This window comes from Meles meles, chromosome 19, assembly GCF_922984935.1.
Source record: "Meles meles chromosome 19, mMelMel3.1 paternal haplotype, whole genome shotgun sequence".
NCBI classification, from domain to species: Eukaryota; Metazoa; Chordata; class Mammalia; order Carnivora; family Mustelidae; genus Meles; species Meles meles.
The window spans coordinates 27603789-27622753 of NC_060084.1; the positions used below are offsets into that span (position 1 = coordinate 27603789).

Consider the following 18965-nt stretch of genomic DNA (forward strand, 5'->3'; position numbering starts at 1 on the left):
TGTTCTGGTCCCCACCCCAAGCTGCAGGCCCTGGGTGCTCAGGGAGGACCCCCACCAGGGCGGGTTGCCTCCCTCTGCTGCTAACAGTGGCTCCCACCTGGGAAGAAGTCAGTCTCCAACTTCCACACATGTCCTGCTTTTGAAACTCTGCGGTTCTTTCTCTTTTGGATAAAAGGGAAGAGCCTTGTGCTGGCAATCACCTAACCTTAGCAATTAAGCTCTGCCAGGAGAATTTATAGAACTGTTTAGAATTTATAGAACTCACATGGGGGAGGTGGTGGAGGGGAGATCTTAGAGGCCATCTGGTTCTTCTGTCCGGCCCTGTGGGATAAGGGACCCACCTGAGGTCACATAGCCAGCCAGGAGCCAGGGTTGGGCCAGGAACTGGGCCTTTCTGCCATGAGCTGAGGCCTGGCATGCCTCTGGCTTGAGAAGGACCCTCACATGATTAAGACCCCAGCCCTCCCTGATGAGAACCTGGGGATCCCAGGCAGACTGGGCTCTCACCCCTACGGATGTCAGGGTCCCAGTGAGGAAGCCTGGCTCGCACCAGCTGTTCTCCCTATGGAGCTAGGTGCCTGGTGGGGTTAGGACGGGGCTGCATCTTCCCACTTCCCCCACTTTCCTTGAGAGGCAAGGCCTGATTCTCCTCTACCTTTCCAGTTTGAAAACTTCTAGGACTTGGAGCCCAAGGACGTGCCCTGGGCTTGCTTCCTGGCCTGCCTTGGATGGTGACACCAGAACAGTCTTTCCACCCACTCACCCTGTGGCTGGCAAGGCCCAGGAAGCAGTGAAGGGGGCAGAAGAGTTGCTTGGTCAGCACCTTGGCCTCACCTGCCAGCGGGCTGGGTGATTACGGCATGGTGTCGGTCGACAGCTAGCGAGGCTGGCCCTTTCCTGGTCTTCCAGGAGTCACTGGTTATCTCTATGTACACAGCTCAGTGCCTGGTCCCAGACCGCGGCTCACAGGGATCTTCCTGGTGGGGAAGCGCAGATGGAGAATGTGGGCCCGCATCCTCGCTAGACTGGTTGAGAGCGCACGCTGCGGGCCGGGCTGCCTGGATTTGCTCCCGCTCCGCAGCAGTGTGACCTTGGGTTTCACTGTCAGCTCCTCACCCTGAACTTCAGTTTTCTCATCGGCAGAATGAGGACGTAACGGAATCTATGTGTCAGTCAGGGTCCCACCAAGAAGCAGGAAGTCCTCCAAGGGGCAAGACGAGGACCAGATGTGTTCCCATGGAGACAGTGCTTGGAACTGTGTGGGCACAGAGGTGCCCAGGGCTGTCCTTCTCTGCACTTCTGGGCCCAAGCAGAGTGCGGGTGAGGGTGGATGTCTTCAAGGGATAACCCTGGACCCACTCTAATTCAGGGACAGCAAGAACGAGAGCCCCTGTCTGGTGTCGCTGCTTCACTCTTAGTCCCAGGGGTCACGCCTCCCACCCACGGAGGCAACAGCAGCAGAGGGCTGGGGAGACCAGATAGGCAGGGGGGCGTGGGGCAGGGACTCTGGAGAAGGGAAGGACGCTCAGGAACAGTTACTGGTAGGTGGGAGTGTGGCTCTTGTTTCCTGTGACCTGTGATGTGACCTTGTGCGAGCCTCTCCTCCCACTCTGCCTCTGTTTCCCGTTTTGTAGAAGGAAGGACCTGAATGAGAACGCAGGTTGCAGGGAATGCTTACATAATTTGAGCGGATGACTCAAAAAAGAAAAAAAATAAGAGTGGGAAATTCGGGGTGAGACACATAGAACAAGCTTCCTTTCTGGAGGGCCTGGAGTGTCTTTGACATTGCAACGTGTATAGCGCTTCCCTGAGAGGAGATGCGGTCTGGGTTCCCAAGCTCACTCAACAAGACAAGCATGTTTTGTGTGATCACATCACGGGACTAACGCCTGAGGAGTCCCAGGCCAGCTGAGTGTCAACGAGACTCCCAGCACAAAATCGTACGCTCACAGCAAGTGCTTGCAGAGAAAGCTGTGATTGCAATCCAAGGGACACGGAGGCCCAAGGAAGGGAAGCGTGGGGAAGAGCAGCGTGCTCCAAGATGCTTCCCTGAGGAGGGGCTGGAGGTGCTGGGCGAGGTAGAGACCAGTGCTGCGGAAGGAGGCTGGCCGCATGGATCCTGGCCGATGGGGCTCTGAGACCCTGATGTTCAGAGAACTGCTGGGCTGTGGAAGAAAAGTGGATCTGAAGCAAACTGACACAAAGTAACAAGGTCCAGGGAAGACGTGAGCCGTCCTGCCCTCCATTCAGTGCTAGCGGAACGCAGCTCAGCACGGGCTCTTCCCCTGCTTGACATCTCTGAGCCAACGCCATGGAGACGCTATCCTCCTTGGCCCGACACTCAAGGCCTTCAACAATCCAACCCCTCTCCTTTTCTGCCCCCGCTGCCGGCAAGAAGAGGTAGCTGGAGCTGCCTCTCAGGCCTGAAAGGAAGCAGTGACCCTGAAGGGGACAGAGCCTCTCAGCTGTGGACAGAGGGGCCTGATCCTGGGTCATCTCTGGGCAGCTGAGGCAAGAGAGGACGTCCTTCTCTAATCGATGTCACTGTTACTTAGGGGTCTTGGTTACTGCAGGTAAGCCTGTATCCTGATTGAAATCCACTGGGGTTTTTTTTTTTTTTTTTTTTTTTTTGGTTTGTTTAAGATTTTATTTTTAAGTAATCTCTACACCCAACCTGGGGCTCGAACTCACAATCTTGAGATCGAGTCACACGCTCCACTAACTGAGCCAGCCACGCACCCCTGAAACACACTGGTATCATTTTTTTTCTACATGAGAAAACTGTGGTTTAAGGTACCCAAGGAACCTGCCCGATGTCACAGAGCTCAGAAAGGAGGGTCCAGTTTTGACCCTGTACCGGACTCCCAAGCCTGTGCTCTTTGCCCACCACATCTAGAGCTTCGTGTGGAAGTGGGGCAGATCGTTCTCCACGCGTGGATACAAGAGTCAGCCCCCCGGCCCCCCTACAAACTCCTGGACCCGGTCCTGGGGAGGGCAGGATCTGGGAGTCAAGGTACTCCGCCATCGGACACCCAGGTCCAGAACCTGCCCACGGTGGTGGAGCCCCCAGCAGGCTACTCCGGCCCAGATAGCTCCTTCCTTTCCTTGGCCAGTTGTCATTAGGGGAACCAGCCGGTCTGGGCACCCTGCGAAGTGTGGCAGGAAGGAGAATGGAAGAAAGACAGAGGGCTGGGGAAGGGGAGGAGGCACCCGCAGAGCTGGAAACGCTGGACCTAATTTGGCAGTGAGCTATTTCAGGACTGCGCCCTGGGGACCTGGGACCAGAGACACCGGGGGGAGGGCAGTCTGGGTGTGTGAACGCTCTCTGTCTGCAGCTCCTCAAGAAGCCGTCAGCCGCTGCTGGGCTGCCTGGGGAGAGAGGAAGGGGGGAACGCAGCCTGCTAGCACTTGCGCTGGGTGACGTGAGCTGGCTGTCTGAGCCAGAAGGGCCTGTGGGCGTCAGTGGAAGTAACAGGCTCACGCTGGGTTTGCAGGAGCACATTGCAATGCAAGAGCTCCCTGTCCATGGTTATTTGTTATCAGAATGACAGAATTATCTCTAGTTTACCGATGAGGAAACTGAGGCTAAGCATAGGGGTTTGAGGGAGTCAAGGCCAGAACATCCAGAAGGACTGAAGTCAGGGGCTGGGATGGGGAGGCCACAGAGCCCAGAGGAGGTTCCCCCGAGGACTTCCTGGATGCCCAGAGCAATGTGGCCAGGGCTGTCCTTGTGCTCAGGGCTTGGGGTCCCCTCTGCATCGGTTAGGCTGAGGGGGTGGAGCAGAACTCCTTCCACGCACCCAACAGACACCTGTAGGCTCTGGTAGGCTCTGAGGCAGTGTGCCTAGAGGAAATATAGCCCAGCATCACATGTGAGGTGGGTGGTGGGCAGACCTGGAGGGAGGCCCAGTCCCTTCTTGGGACTGACTGTGTGCCTCTTTCTCCCTGGATGCCCACAGGAGCTTCTTCACTCTTCTCCCTGTTGCCATTCTTGCTGCCACCTAGCCATTCTCCATCTGGCAGCCACAAGGGAAAATCTTTAGTAGCTTCCTTCTGAGCTAGGAACAAAGCCAAAATTCTTCCCATGGCTGAGAAGCTTCTCTCATCTGGCTGGCTCCTGGCTCCTTCTTCAGCCTCATCTCCTACCCCTATGCTCCCTCAACCTGTGGGCATCAGTCACACTGGCCTTCTTCAAGACCCTTACACTTGGTCAGGACTCCTCGCCTCAGGGCCTTTGCACATGCTGTTCCACCTGCTTGTAATGTCCTGCTTCTTCTCTCCCGCTCTTGTTTGCCTCACTCATGCCAGTCCCTGCTGCTCTTTGTCAGACACCTTGTCCTCTACCACAGGCCAGGTTGGACCTGCAGCCAGGATGTTTTCAGCTCTCTAGAGTTTCTAAGGGGTGTCCATCTTTTCTCAGACTAAGCTCTGGGACAGCAGCACCCCTGCCTGTTTCCGCTCACCCAGGGCTTGGCACTTGGCCAGTGCAGACATGGCCAGAACACAGGATTCCCAAACAAATGGAAGAGTGAACGAAAAAGAGAGACAGATGTGGGCATGTCGGAGAAGGAGCAGACATTTGTATGCAGAGGGCCTAAGGAGCAGCTTGCCATGGGAATGGCATCCACAGGGCCACACAGCCCTAACACAAATTACCAGCAGCTGCCAGGCACTGGGCTAAGCCCCCCGCTGACTCAGGGACACCTGATCGCATAACCCTTCCACTCGTGAAGAACCATCTCAGGAGCTCCCCAGGCCCCTAGAACCGTCTGCCTCCCCTCCCCCTCTCTGCCGCCCTGCCTCTTCTTCGTTGTTGCTCCCTCTCTGGCTTCTCTCAGGCCTTGCCGGGCTCTGGCTCGGGAGCTGTGCTCCTCAGCGCCACTCTGGCCAAGCCAGCAAGAGCAGGAGCTGAGGCTCCAGAATCAGAATCAACAGGTCCGGGCAGGAGCCTGGGAGCGTGCCGGGAGGCCCCCTTTTTGACCTGCAGTAACTCAGAGGCCTTGGCACTAACCCTTCACGCCAATTTTGAAACACTGTCGTGTCCAGACTTCTGGTCGTGGCTCCTCCCCAGACAGGCAGCGAAGCGGGGTAAGAGGGGAAGGAAGCAAGAGCTGTTCATGGAGCGCTTAACCCGTACCGGGCGCCTTGCTTAGCTCTTCGTCTACGTCATTGCTTTTAACCAGAACAAGCTTGTCAGCAGGTAGTGCTGCCATCCTCAGTTTTTGGAAGAGGAATCTGAGGTGCCCTGGGCCAGGTGAGCAGCCTGAAGTCCAATGTGGTGAGAGGCAGGGCCAGGGTTCAAGGTCATGTCCCTCTGACTGCAAAGCCCGGCTCTAACCCCGGGTGAACTCTGGTCACAGTGAGTGGTTGAGGGATGGGCCTGTGGTCCAACAGGACCACTGAGAGAGGGACCCTCAGGACCTGGGGAGCTGCTTAGGGAAGAGTCAGCAAAGTGTGGTCTATCTCCAGCATGTGCCAGGATGCTCGCTCCCAGGTCAGGTGTGGTGGGAAGAGGTAGTGAGTCTACTGCTGTAGCCAACGATAGACAAGGTGAGAGAGCGAATTCATGGAGCCCAAGGTAAAGATCACACGGTGGGACAGAGTGGAGAAATGGGGAGAAGCCAGGGATGTCCTGGGAGCAGCTGAATCAAGCCTCACCTGCAGCTGTCCCTCTAGACTTCTTCTTTTTTTTTTTTTTTTTTAAAGATTTTATTTATTTATTTGACAGAGAGAGATCATAAGTAGGCAGAGAGGCAGGCAGAGAGAGTGAGAGGGAAGCAGGCTCCCTGCCGAGCAGAGAGCCCGATGTGGGACTCGATCCCAGGACCCTGAGATCATGACCTGAGCCGAAGGCAGCGGCTTAAACCACTGAGCCACCCAGGCGCCCCCCCTCTAGACTTCTTAATTACTGGGCCAGATGACTTTTTTTCACAAGCCAGTTTGACGGTGCCTTCTATACTGGTGACCAAAAGAGGCCCACTTTGTCTGGAGAAGGGTCTCTGGCAGTGACACCAGACCACTGTAAGTTGTCTTGCCAGTAACATGAAAGAGGAGGAAACAGAGTCAAGCACAGGGTGAATGTATACGTGACTGTCAATGGACAGACGGGTTTGGTTTTTGCTGGGAAGCCGCCCCCAGGTGTGTGGAACTTCCTTGGTGCCTCCTGACCCCACCCCCCACCTCCAAAGGAACAGGGCCGCTGAGCTGGGGAGAGACCCAGGTACCGCCTTGGCCATCCCCATATGGCCTACGATTGTGGTCTTCCCTATGTGGTGCTGCTGCCTTGACAATCCTAACCCCTTTTCAGTCCCCAGTGCCAACCAACAAGCTGGCTTTTAGCAAACAGGCTCCTTAGTGGTGTCCTGCTCTTCTGCGGTGTCCTGGGTCTCCAGAAAGGGACCGCACACTCACAAAGTGTTCAAACTGGGGGCTTGGAGCAAGTGAGGTAATGGACATAGTTGGGGAGACAGCATGGTAGTAAAAGGTGACAATGCCGGTCACAAAACTTTCCTGGGTGACCCACTGCAGGACCACATGGCCGGCACTGCCCTGTGAATGAATACAGTAGGCCTGGAGCTAGTTTTTAGGTAGCACAGCTTTAGTGCATTGTGTCTGCAGTGGGTCCAAGGTATTCACTGTTAAGCATAGACATTTAAACTACACCACACTTTTGTGACCTTGACTTGGGCATTCTTTACTTTTTGATATGCCAGGAACCTCACAGAAATGGCATTGGTCAGGCAGGCTGTCTCTTAGCCATCTTCGGCTAGTTCTCTGCCATCTTCTAAGGCTGGGAGGACCCCTTGGTATCTCGCTTGCCCCCTTAAAACCACTACGCTGAGCCGGAAGGATGCATTCACAGGGATGGCTCTGCAGAGAGGAGGCCAGCAGCTCCCGCCGTGGGGCAGCCAGACAGACACGGCACGGGCTGCAACGCAGGGGCCTCCCAGACACCACGGGAAGGGCCATTAGTAGGGACTTACGTCAGTCCTGATGCTACGGGATGTTTCTTTGCACGGCTGTAACATTCTCCCACCGTCAGAATAGAGTAATTAGCGGCTTGCAGGGAGGGGGGAGTAAGCAAGCTTGAGAGAGTCAGAGAGAGAGGCAGAGAGCCACGCAAGAGCGAGGCATCCTTGCCTGCGGCCTTCACTGACTGCTCACTGCCTTGTGTTCCTGCGGGCTCTCCCATTTATGCTTCCTTTTCCTTTTCTTTTAAAAATCCTATGGCCCTTTCTATAGGCAATGAGCACATGAATGGGCAAAAGCCACGGCGGCCTGGCCTTAGCACCCCTCTGCATGACATGCCACAGAAGGGACGTCGGGGCCAGATGGGGGCCAGGGCTGGCTGCAGCCTCAGCCACACCTCATAAGCCACCGAAGCTGGGGTGTGGGGGTAGCGCAGGGCTGAGGGCATCTGACTACTGTGCTGGGCCCAGGGAGCCCTGCCCCACAATGCTCCAGATGGATGTTCTTCCCCCGGACTCCTGCCACCAGTTTTAGGCTGCCAGCATTCACTGGCCAGCAGCTATTCTCTTGTCTCTGGTGCCCCTGGGGACAACATCGACTTTCTGGGTCTCTGTGGTGCTAAAGATGGATGTTCGTGTCCCTGCTGCCCTGCAAGTTCCTGTGTTGAGACCTAATCCCCAGTGTACTGGTATTAGAAGAAAGGTCCATGAGAGGGGATGAGGTCATGAGGGCAGAGGCCTCATGGATGAGGGTCCCCCCATGGATGGGACGAGGGCCCTCATACAAGTGAGCCCACAGAGCTGCCCAATCCCTTCTCCATGTGAGGGCCCTGTGAGGAGACTGTTGCCCAGGAACCAGAAGGTGGGTCTGCTCATCTCTGCTGATCTCCGACTTCCCAACCTCCAGAATGGCGAGAAACACGTCTTTATTGTTTAAGGCTATGGTATTTTTCTTATATCAGCCTGAGGAGATGAAGACAGTGGGACCATGACAGAGCCAAAACCAGAGAAGAAACCAGGCCCCTCCTCTGCCATCGCCTGGAAGGACAGTTCACCCTGGAGTCCCCATCCCCCACATCATCCGCCGCCCCCACCCCCCTGGGCTTTGGACTCGGCTTCCCATCACCTCGGCTTCCCATCACCTCGGCTTCCCATCACCTCGGCATGCCACTTTCATGGGCTCTCTGCTTCTCACGCTGCCTGCAGGGAGGGTGGCAGGCGGTACCCCGTGTTATTCCTAAACTGCTCTCTGCCTCTGTGTCCCACTAGAATGGTAAAAGGGTCCACAGTCCCGACTTCTTCCGCTCCCTTACCGCCAGGCCAATGTGGAGTAAGAAGTCGGGATGCTCTGCTTCTTCCACCTGCCTCTGGACTCCTCGCGAGGAGGCGTGTTTCCTGCCATCTTGGAACTAAGAGCACCCAGAAAGCCTCCAAGTGCAGACCTGGGCCCCGGTGCTGAGCCCTGGGAGTGCCAATGCTCGGGCCTCCCTATCCACAAGACATTGACTGTCCCTACTGTTTCGGACACCGCTGGGAGGGTGTCTTTTTCCTCACAGCCAAAGACATGCTAACTTACCCAGTGACACTTGGAATGACTGGCTTGAGCACTTACCACTTATAGTTAAGAGCACGACTACCTGAAATCCAAAACGTCAAATACCTCCCTAACTATGATGGCGGTCTGCCCCTGCTTCTCAAAGAACAAGCTCAGGGATTGTGTTCAGACTTGGCCTGGCATCTCTGGATCAAGGGCCTCACGGCAGGAAGAATGTGGGCTTTCTCCTAGGTAAACTGTTTTCTAAAAACTCTGTCCCCAAAGCAAAGCAATGTCTTCAGAAGGCCTTGGGGCAGCATACTGAGCCCAACATCCTAGGAGAACGTCCTTCACCTCTGCGCCTAGACCACAGTCCCCCATGTCCACAGAGAGGATCCCAGGGCCCAGGGTGATCCTCCATCAACAAGCGAGACTGAGATGTGTTCTCAACACTAGACTACTAAGGCAGGGGATGGCTTGGACTTTTATCAACATTTAGTAAAAGATTTTCAACAAAGCCCTTAGCAAAATCCAATGCTGGCCCGAGAAAGCTCATCTTCCCCTCAGCAGCCTCTCATCCAAGGGCCAGGCTTGGATGAGCTGGCTTATTCGAGCCTGTTCTGGCTTCCCTACCATTTCTCTAGGATGGACAGCTGACCACAGGACAGAACCTAAGCCAAAGCCGTGTTCCCCTGTGTGTTCTCAGCTACAGCGACCCTCTGCCCAGCAGGCCCGGATCCATCTCCCTACTTCCCCTCAGCGGCCATGCCCAAGCAACCTTTTCAAACTAGAGTAGTGGGGGGTGCCTGAGTGGCTCAGTGGGTTGAGACTCTGCCTTCGGCTCAGGTCATGATCCCAGGGTCCTGGGATCGAGCCCCGCATTAGGCTACTTGCTCAGCGGGGAGCCTGCTTCCCCCTCTCTCTCTGCCTGCCTACTTGTGATCTCTGTCTCTCTCTGTCAAATAAATAAATAAAATCTTAAAACAAAACAAAACAAAAAACAACTAGAGTAGTGGTCACTTTGCTTCAAGGCACATGATCTGAATACTAAGTTGCCTCTCCTGAGCACGTACTGTGTGCTAGGCCCTGCGCGAGGAGCTCGCTCCTCTTGATTCGTGTCGTCTTTAGCCAGCCAGGAGTTAGGACCTGTTACTACGTCTGTCATCCTCACCTGCCTCAGGGCTCATATCACAGTGCTTCCATAAAAATAGGAAGCATCTGAAGTGTCTGTCCTGCTTGCCCGTGCCCCTTGGGGGCAGGGGCTGTGTCTGTGTCCTATTCATAGGAATGCCCCTAGCACCTAGCCCAGCACTTGGCCTGAGAGGGCACTCATGAACCCATCTGTCCACTGAGCCCTGCTCTGCACTGAACACAGTGATGCAGGGAACGTGTGGGTAGACAGGGCTGCTGCCGCAAGCCTGGACGGAGGTTCCAGCAGCCGGATCTGGCTTTGGACCACAGGGAGGGGTGGCCTGGCTGCACTGGGTCCTGCAGAGCTGGACTGTCAGGGCTGCTTGAGGCCTCAGAAATCAAGAAGTCCACCTTCTCATCCCAGAAACACGATCTCTGCCGAAGCTGGGGAGCCCCAAAACCTTTTTATCTTTGTAGCCAACCTTGCTGGATAGTAATGCATGGTCTGCCACGAAGTGAGTGCTCGGTAAGTATTTGTGAAATGAATGACTGACCAACTAAATGAAAGAAAATGAGGCCCCATGTTGGCTGGGTGATCTGAGGCAGACTGGTCAGATGGAAAGAGAAGAGAACTGTGATTCCAGAAACCTGACATTCTAGTCCTTGGCCGCCTCATCATCTCTTGAGTAAGTCCCTTTCCTGTTTGGGCCAGATGGGGCCTGTTTTGCCCCATCTGCAAAATGGAGCAGTAGAATTATGATGGCCTTGAAAGGAGGAGTTTTCAGCTCTACCCATCTGGCCAGTCCAAGGATCAGAGCAGGCCTGGGCCTGGGCTGGTGTAGCTGGAGAGCCTAGGTGTGCAGGGCATGGCCGGCGTCCATGCTGCTGCCCCACGGAAGCCTCTTCCTGGCCTCAGGTTTGGGCACGAGTGCACGCAGGCCATCATCCGTCACCTCCCCCAGTCCCCATCAGATCTGACAACCACCCCTGAGGTTTCTCCAGGCCCCAAGGAACTCAGGTGGACACAGGCCAGACAGCATCCTTGTTTCTGCCCGATTCAGAATTCATGTAAACTACAGACGCACCATGCAGATGAGGCCACAATATTTCCCTGATTAAAAAAAAGATAGGGTTCTGAGCTCCGCTGTGTGACTTAAATGTCAAGATTTCTTGTACCAGAAGAGATCCGATGACATTCTGGAAACCAGGTGTGAAATGTGATTCTGCCTCCCCAAAGAGCTGCCATTATCTCGGGAGGGGCGGGGTGCATGGGGGGGGCAGTTCTAATGAAGCCCCTTGGTAGGACAGAGGAGCACCAGGCAGCCACGCCAACCAGCACCAATCTTCAGTCCTGTTTAGGTCAGTAACCCTGTCCTTGTGCCTCTGTTTCTAACATGCAAAATGCAGGTCAAACTGTACCCACTCCTCACCAAGCCCCTGTGAGGATAATTCAAGATCTTACCAATAATTATAAACAACAAAACCAACAAAAAGAACAAGAGTTAATATGTGCTGTGAACTTTCTATGTGTCGAGCACTATCCCAAGCACTTTGCAAGCATTATCTCATTTAATCGTATAGCAGAAGAATGAAGATGGTATTAGGATTATGCCCATTTTGAAGACGCAAACACGGAGCATTGAGGAGGTTCAATAATTTACCCAGGGCCATAGGGCTGGGGCTGCAGCTGGGCTATGAACACAGTATCTAATACTTCTTGTGTCAGGCATTGTACTGAAGACCTCTGTTCTGTCCTTGAGCAGTTTATAATTTACTGAGAGAAATATGCACCTGTACAGATGGCGAACAAATGAAAACGAGAGTATTTTCCACTGAATAAAGTCTCCTACAAGTTCAAGGCATTACTTTTTCCTATTGGCCCGGCTAGTTTACAATGTGTGTTACATACCTAAGTATACATGGCCATGCACATAAGTGTTACGTATGTTCCTATGTACGTGTGGAATAAAATCTGTGAACATGGGGTTGTTTCCCCATGCCCCCACGGGTCCAAGCGAACCTACTAACCCTGTAATTGCCCAGTTTCCCCCAGCTTTTCTTTCTTCTGGTGTCTGAGTTCAGGCCAGTTCTGCCAGACGGGTTTCTCTGCTTTTGTGATGCAGATGCGGGCCCTGGGCTAAGAACTGAGGAAGCTGGAGGAGGGGGGAAGACTCAGCTCCAAAGGTTAAGACAATTTACATGATAATGAGCGGGGTGGAGGGGTGGGGTTTGCGAGGAGGGAGAGAGCAGAGGGAAGCAGAGGAAGAGGAGGGTGGAGGAGAGGCTGGGATAAAGGAGGTGGTGGGGGGAAGGAGAAGAACAGATGGAAAAATGGAGAGAGGAGGGGAAGAGAGGGAACCTCTTACAGGTTACAGAACACCCTCCCAGCAGAGAGGAGAGGAAGAAAGAGAGAAAAAAGGTGGGGGAGAGAGAAGGAGAAAGAGGCCAAAGGAGGGAAAGCCTTGAAGGTTGGGGGTAGAGAGGGGGTGTCTGTAGAATTTGGGGGGGACATCACAAGATGGTGGGGGTGGGCAGACAAGAGAAAGATGACGGGAAAGGATATATGAGAAAAACAGGAGTGGGAGTTGTCCTTTGGGTCCCTTTTCATATTTTTAGAGAGACTTAGGATAGAGAATTGAGATTCTTTTAAAGATCTGTTGTGCCTGATTTTGCTGTGCCTATTTAAATGGGACTCTGCTCTGGACCTGTTAGGAGTCCTATCTAGATCATATACGTACGTATTTTGCCTGCAGGACCTTGGGCAAGTCACGGAGCCTCCCGCCCATTTTTTTCACTTGTAAGGGATATCCACAGCACCTACTGCACAGGTTGTTGTTAGGATTAAGGAAATAATGTCAACTGTTTAAACGGGGCCCTGAAACATACAGACCAGAAGTCACTATTATCATCACTTTTAATTCCTAAAGCTTTGGTTCTCTGGTCCATCTGCTTGCTGATCACTCCCACCGGGCAGCCCACTAGGTTGCAAGGAGACTGAGCACACTGGGCCCATCTCCTGCTTGCTGCTCCAGGTTTCACTCGCGCTCATAAGCCAGTCTCCAGATCCTCACCCTTCTGCTCCAGCAGCCCATCAGTCCCAGGCCCTCACCTTCCTCTCATCACCGCACATCACTTTGCTGCCCTTCCTTTCCAACCCCTATGGAGAACCGAGCTCTGCACGTGTGTCATTTCCTGTAGCTCCCAAGCCTTCCTCCCTATCTGCAGTCCTCCTTTTACTAGTCCCTCCACCTCTACACAGGCCATCGTGACACTCTCCTAAAAACTCACTTTCATCCTACCCCTCCCCAGAAATCCTCAGAAATCTAACAATGGCTGCCTGTTGCCACCAGGATCAAACCCAGCCTCCTCGGCGCATCCTCCCCAATCTGGACCCCACTGCATCTTCTAACTCTCCCACACCTCGCCATATCCTAACCCTCCGTTCTGGCCACTGGTCTTCTCTGTCCCTCAGATCTGTTTTGGTCACACCAACCCACTGCCTTTACTCCTGTTTCTCCTGCTTCAAGTTCTTTTCCTTACCCAAATATGCCCTTGTCAAGCTACACCCCTGCTTCAAGGTCAGTGCCAGCCTCATTGCCTCTAAGAGGCTCTCCCTGACTGCCTTGTGATGGCTGAGTGCATTCAGCTTGCGAGCCCTGTCTTCCCAAGATCAACTCCCTTTTTCCCCAAATTCTAGTTTGTTAACATAGAGTGTAATATTGGTTTCAGGAGTAGAATTTGGTGTTTCATCAATTGCATACAACACCCAGTGCTCATCACAACAAGTGCCCTCCTTAATGCCCATTATCCATCTAGCCCATCCCCTACCCACCTCCCTCCATCAACCCTCACTTTGTTCACCATCGTTAAGAGTCTCTTATGGTTTGTTTACCTCTCTCTCTCTTTTTTTCCACCTGTTTTTTTTCCTCTTTTTTTTCCATCTGTTTTAAATCAACTCCTTGAAGGCTCTGTGTCACATACCTCTGAACACTTAGCACAAAGCCTACCCATAGTAGGGACTCAGTCAGTATCTGCTCATTTAGTGATGAACCACAGGTACTTTTCCTTTTTTCTGTGACAGCTGAGGAATTGAGACATGTCATTCCACTCAAGGGGCTTTTTGTGAAGGCCTACTATATTCTGAGCCTCATGCAGGTTGTTTGGGTGAGGAGGGGACCAAAAGATGAATGACACAAGCTTGGGCAGAAGGACCTAAAATCATGAAGTAGTTCTTATTCCAGGCTTTATGAGTGCCAGAGCCCCCTGAAATTGTATGCGGGATTTCCCAGATGTGTGCATGTGTGCACTGTTCTGGAGAGAAGGCTCACTGCTTTCATTAGCTGCTCAAATGGGTTTTGATCACCCTAGAGCACAAGGGTCACAGTTCTAAGGAAAGAGTAACGTAACCAATCTTCATACGTGCATGGGTAAGCGCTCAAGGGAGGGAAAGCCTTGAGCTGAGTTCTGCTGTCAAGGGGGATGGAAGAGAAAGCCCTCATGGAAGAGAAAGGAGCTAAGCTGGGCCTCACTCAACAGGAGGAATTCCAGGAGGAAGAGAAGGGGCGAAGGGTACGGGAAGCAGATGTATGTCCTGAGCTAAGGCCTGGAGGCATACGAGTGTGTGGTGTCTTTGGGGAGAGGGTCTGTGTTCTGGTGTGCCTGGGACATGGGTTGTGGAAACCCCAGACTGCTGTAAGGGGATCCCGGATGCTTGCCCCCATGTAGTGGCTTCTTCAGGCTTGGGCTCATGCACAGAGAGGCTGAAGGAGAAAGCAGTCGCTCCTCCCTCCACTGGGAGGTACCAGTGAGAACAGCCAGCTACCAAGAGAAGTTAGGGACACCTGTTCTAATGAGGTACCGCAAGGAAGTTTCTAGATGCTTCTGTACGGAGATTGCAAAACTGTCCTCAAAGAAGAGAAAGAGCCACAGAGGTCCCAGGGGCACCCAGCGCCGTCCTTGATACACTGTATTCCCAGCCGTTCCCAAGCAATCACCTCTCTGTTCAGCATAATCAAATGGTGGGGAGGGGGACGGGAATCCCACAGGAATAAGTTGTGCTTTCAGAACTGAAGGAGAAAAGAATTCCAAAGTCAGAATGAATTTCCGTGTTTTGGTCAGGGCAGGAAATTTTTGGGAGGCAGGCAAGGCGGTGAACACACATCCGCTTGGAAGAGTGCACGGGCCGTGGATGTACGTACGTGTGTGTCTGTGCGGCGGGTACGTGCTGTGGACACATGTGCCTCTTGCACGGTGGCTGTCATTTGGGGGACGGTGATTCAGGTACCTTGTTCTCCCTCTGGCCAAGAGGCCCATGGCCTGTCCTTGTCTAAAGATTGCACCAGGCATTTCCTGCCCTGGGTTTTCATGCCCGAGTTAATGAAAATGAGTTAGCATATGTAAAATGCTCAGTGCAGAGTCTGGCAGCAAGGAGGTGGGCCGTAAAAGACAGCCCTTCCTATTATCACCGTGACCATTACTATTATTAAAAGAAATGGAGCCTGGTAACCTGCTAGGCGGATTCTGATGATGGGAGTATGTATGTGCTAAATGCCTGGTTTCTCGGGGTGCCGCCCCCACTGGGTTCATTCCTGGATTCCCAGCAGCCAGCACAGTGCCTGGCCCACTAGAAGCCATCGGCTTATATGTAATGGAAATAAGACAAACTCTAGTGGTACCCCTCCTTCCACGGGCCCTGACTCTATGGCCAAAACCAAAGCCGGTCCCCACAGTGGGAAGAGCTTCCTCTGCAGAACCAGTTGCAGGATTGGGCCTCCCAGAGGAGCAGGGGAAGGGGCCCTGCTTCCCTGGCCCAGGCTGGCCTCAGACACACCCTCCATCAACAAATCATCCCCCATCCACCACCCACCCCCCATGGAGGAGAAGCCCATGCCAAAGCTGGCATGACTCTGCCCCAAAGAATTAGAATGTTATGCATAAAATATTGAATTTTACACTTAAAGCTATCTATCAAAGGTTCCTCATCAGACGCAGAGGCAAGGATAGTTTTCCTCTGGGAAGGAGATGATTTTTTTTTAGCAAAGACAGGATATGTACAACGCACAACTGAATCACACAGTAATCAGAGATGAATTCTCTCTCTCCAAAGGCTCCAATGCATGGGCCCAGGCGCTCAAAGACCTCCCCATCTGCTCTCCTTCTCTGCCCTCCAGGACAGAGGGAAAGGGTTGTTGGGATTCACAGTGTTACCAGGGGACATAGAGCCACTTCTAGATAGAATTCTCCGAGACTGTTTTTCCTTCCTTCCCTCTCTCTTTTATTTAGCTTTGCCAAATGTAGCTGTATATGTTTCAGTCTTATGGTTAATGCAAATGTTTGCAAATAAGAGGCTTTTATACACTTATTCCATTCACCACTTAACAGACACCTGGGAATTCAACTGAAAAACAGTCCCTTGTATGTACGTGTTGAATCACTAAATTGTACACCTGAAATGAATATTAACAGCGTATGTTAACTCACTGGAATTTTAAAAAATTGAAAAAAAAAAAAAGTAAAACAGTCTCTGTTCTAGGATATCAAATTCCTGCAGGAAGGAGAGCCCCTTAGGCCCTCCAGCTCACCCGGGAGAGGCAGACAACACATCCCTGGTGTAAAGGAGGATAGACAGTCAAATCCAAATGGATTTGCTTCCAAGCAGCCTGCTTCCAAGAAGGCAAGGGACGCTCTCCTAAGGAGGGGAGATGGTGTTCAGGTATTTCTCGTCTGGTTTGAGAAATACTTCCATTCAAGTTAATTGCCCAAGGGCAAGTACTTGTATAATGCTGCGGGAGTCCCAATTTAAGACATCAGCAACCCTCTGTCATATGCAGAATAAACCCCGGCATTTGGTGGCTGTCATCTTTGTTGGCGACTTTGCTTTGGAGGTGTGCCCAGCACCTACCCCCCTGTTTGACCGAATTTGCCAGGCTGACTGGTGCACTGGCTTGGGCTGGCGACTAGCCTTCTGTATCACAGACAGCACTCTCTTCTGGTTTCTATAAGGCAGCCGACATTATAAGGAGGACAGGCCTTCTCCTTACGGCGCCCATGGGCTCAGCAGCCTACCTTTCTCTCCTTGTCACCATATTCGATGCCCAGAGTGTCCATGGCCCGGACGATGGCTGCCAGTGACTGGATGGTGTTGCTGTAGACAACAGGCTTATACTGTTTCACGTCTTCTCCAGAGAAGCCATCTTCGTGGATGATCCTAGAGAAAAATCACACAAACCGCATCTGATGAGTGCACTGTCCTCACTTGGCACCAAGAGCCCAAGACCTGTCAAGCGTCTGGGGCCAACCTGCTGGCTTAGCTGGCCGAGGGTGAGGTCCGACCTGAATGCGGAATTCCTGAGCTGAAGGAAAACTCTACCTGATTTACTGAAAATTCAGCAGGAAAACGAATAGTGGCAAAAAGAAATGTAGTCTTTTTACATTCCTTGTACACAGAGAGAGAAATAGCATCAGCAAAGCACTTGAAAGTGCTTTGAATGGCGGTTGGGGGTGGGGCATACAGTAAGAACTCAATAAATGTGAGCCGTTAGTATTTTTAAGCAAAGCTCAGGGTCTTAACCTAAATTCCCACTTAGAATTATACTGATGAAGACCCCTGCAAAAAGTCTGCAATCGAATAATAATTTTTCTTTCAGAGAAAACTCACAGTGCTTGAAGGTAAGAGGACTCACTTAAATGAACCGTCTTCATCTTTGACCATGGAAGACTCCACAGGAAGGGTGTGCCTGCTCTTCCATCCTTGGCTGGGATTTGACTACCATGTCACCTGAACAGTGACACAGGGGACACAAAGGTGACATTGGAGTTCCCACAGGCCATGTGACACTCTCTGCTCTCCTGTTCTCAGGTTCCTCTGAGGTCAAGGGTAAGGCTAGATGTGCCCTAATGTCCCTTCTCCCTGCACACAGTAGTCACTCAATACATGCTCACTGCTCCTTAGGTTTCAGAGAGGAGAGAAAGCTGGGAAGAGTTGATAAAACTAAAACTTGGCACGGATTCTCTTCTGGTTGAAGTAATTAAGGAGTGAATGATGTCGAAGACTAACCTCGGACAGGAGCCACCACCGCCCCCAAGATAACCGTGCAAACTCTTCAAGGGTCACGTGTTTCCGTTCAGGATTGAACACTCCGTCCAGTACGGACATACATCAATCTAAGGGGTGAGGCTTCTCCTCCACCCCGCTACAGCACCTTCCCATCCCTTCATTACCTTCAGCGCAGAAGGAAATCGCTCGCAATTTAAAGGAGTTTTACTGAGATATAATTCACATGCCATACAATCCACCCACTTGAAGTGTGCAAGTCAATATTTTTTAGTCCATTCACGAGCTTGGGCAACACTAGTCTAATTTTAGAACATTTCATCCTTCTCCAAAAGAAACCTTCTACCTATTAGTAGTCACTCCCTGCCCCCCATGCCTAGTAAGCGACCACTAATCTGTATTCTGTATCTATAGATTTGCCTATTCTGGACATATCATATAAATGGAATCATCCACTACACAGTCTTTCATAACTAGCTTCTTTCACTTAGCACCATGCTTTCCAGATTCATCATGCTATAGCATTTTCCAGTACTCCATATCTTTTTATTGTCCACTTATATTCCATTGTATGGATATACCGCATTTTATTTATCCAACCACCAGCTGATGGACACTAACAATTTTTGTAAAATTTGACTTGATACTGGGTGGTGAGTCTTTATTTTGGGTTTCTCTAAGAAGCAGATCAGAATGACCCTTCTGACTTTTCTTAGACTTCTTTAACCCTAGATCCATTTCTGTACAAGTTTCTAGAGGGAAGATACACCCAGACTGGATCATTGGTGCACTACCCCAGAGGGACCTTAGAGAAAATTGCTAGCTCCCACTGTAAACAACTCAAAAATTAGAGAAAATATATGAAACAAGCAGTTTCAGGTACAGTACAGTGATCCTGGAGACAAGGGAAACAAATATGGTGAGTCCTCTGGTTGCGATGGCTTTCCACTTAGGAGGCACTTATCAGCCCTCAATGCAGGGAGGGAGAGCCCAAGCAGAGCAGTGCAGTCTTACTGAGTTGATGAGGTAAAGATCAAAGTTTAGGAAGGCTGAGGTAGCTGGGATTTCATGGGCAAAGCATCAGAGAGGAAAAAAACTACAGAGAGAGAGAAGAAGCTCTCTATGCATGAACAGGCATCTCCCTGAGTCTTGGGCTGAATCGGGTGGGATTGCATGAGCTCAGCAAGGAGCAAGCACCAGGGACACTTCCCAAAGCTCACACAGGCTGGGAGATGTGCAAGTTCTGACCAGGCAGAGTGGAGAGCCTTTATTAAACCCT

At 52.0% G+C, this 18965-nt stretch overlaps 1 protein-coding gene across 3 annotated transcripts in view; it reads right to left on the reverse strand.

The window, feature by feature from the left end:
* Positions 1-18965, reverse strand: part of GNAO1 (G protein subunit alpha o1) — a 165664-nt gene that overhangs the window by 65140 nt on the left and 81559 nt on the right. For all 3 annotated transcript variants that reach the window (XM_045987871.1, XM_045987872.1, XM_045987870.1), the window contains exon 3: positions 16699-16840. In XM_045987871.1, coding sequence (XP_045843827.1) covers positions 16699-16840 — 142 coding nt within the window. The remainder of the gene's footprint in view (positions 1-16698; positions 16841-18965) is intronic.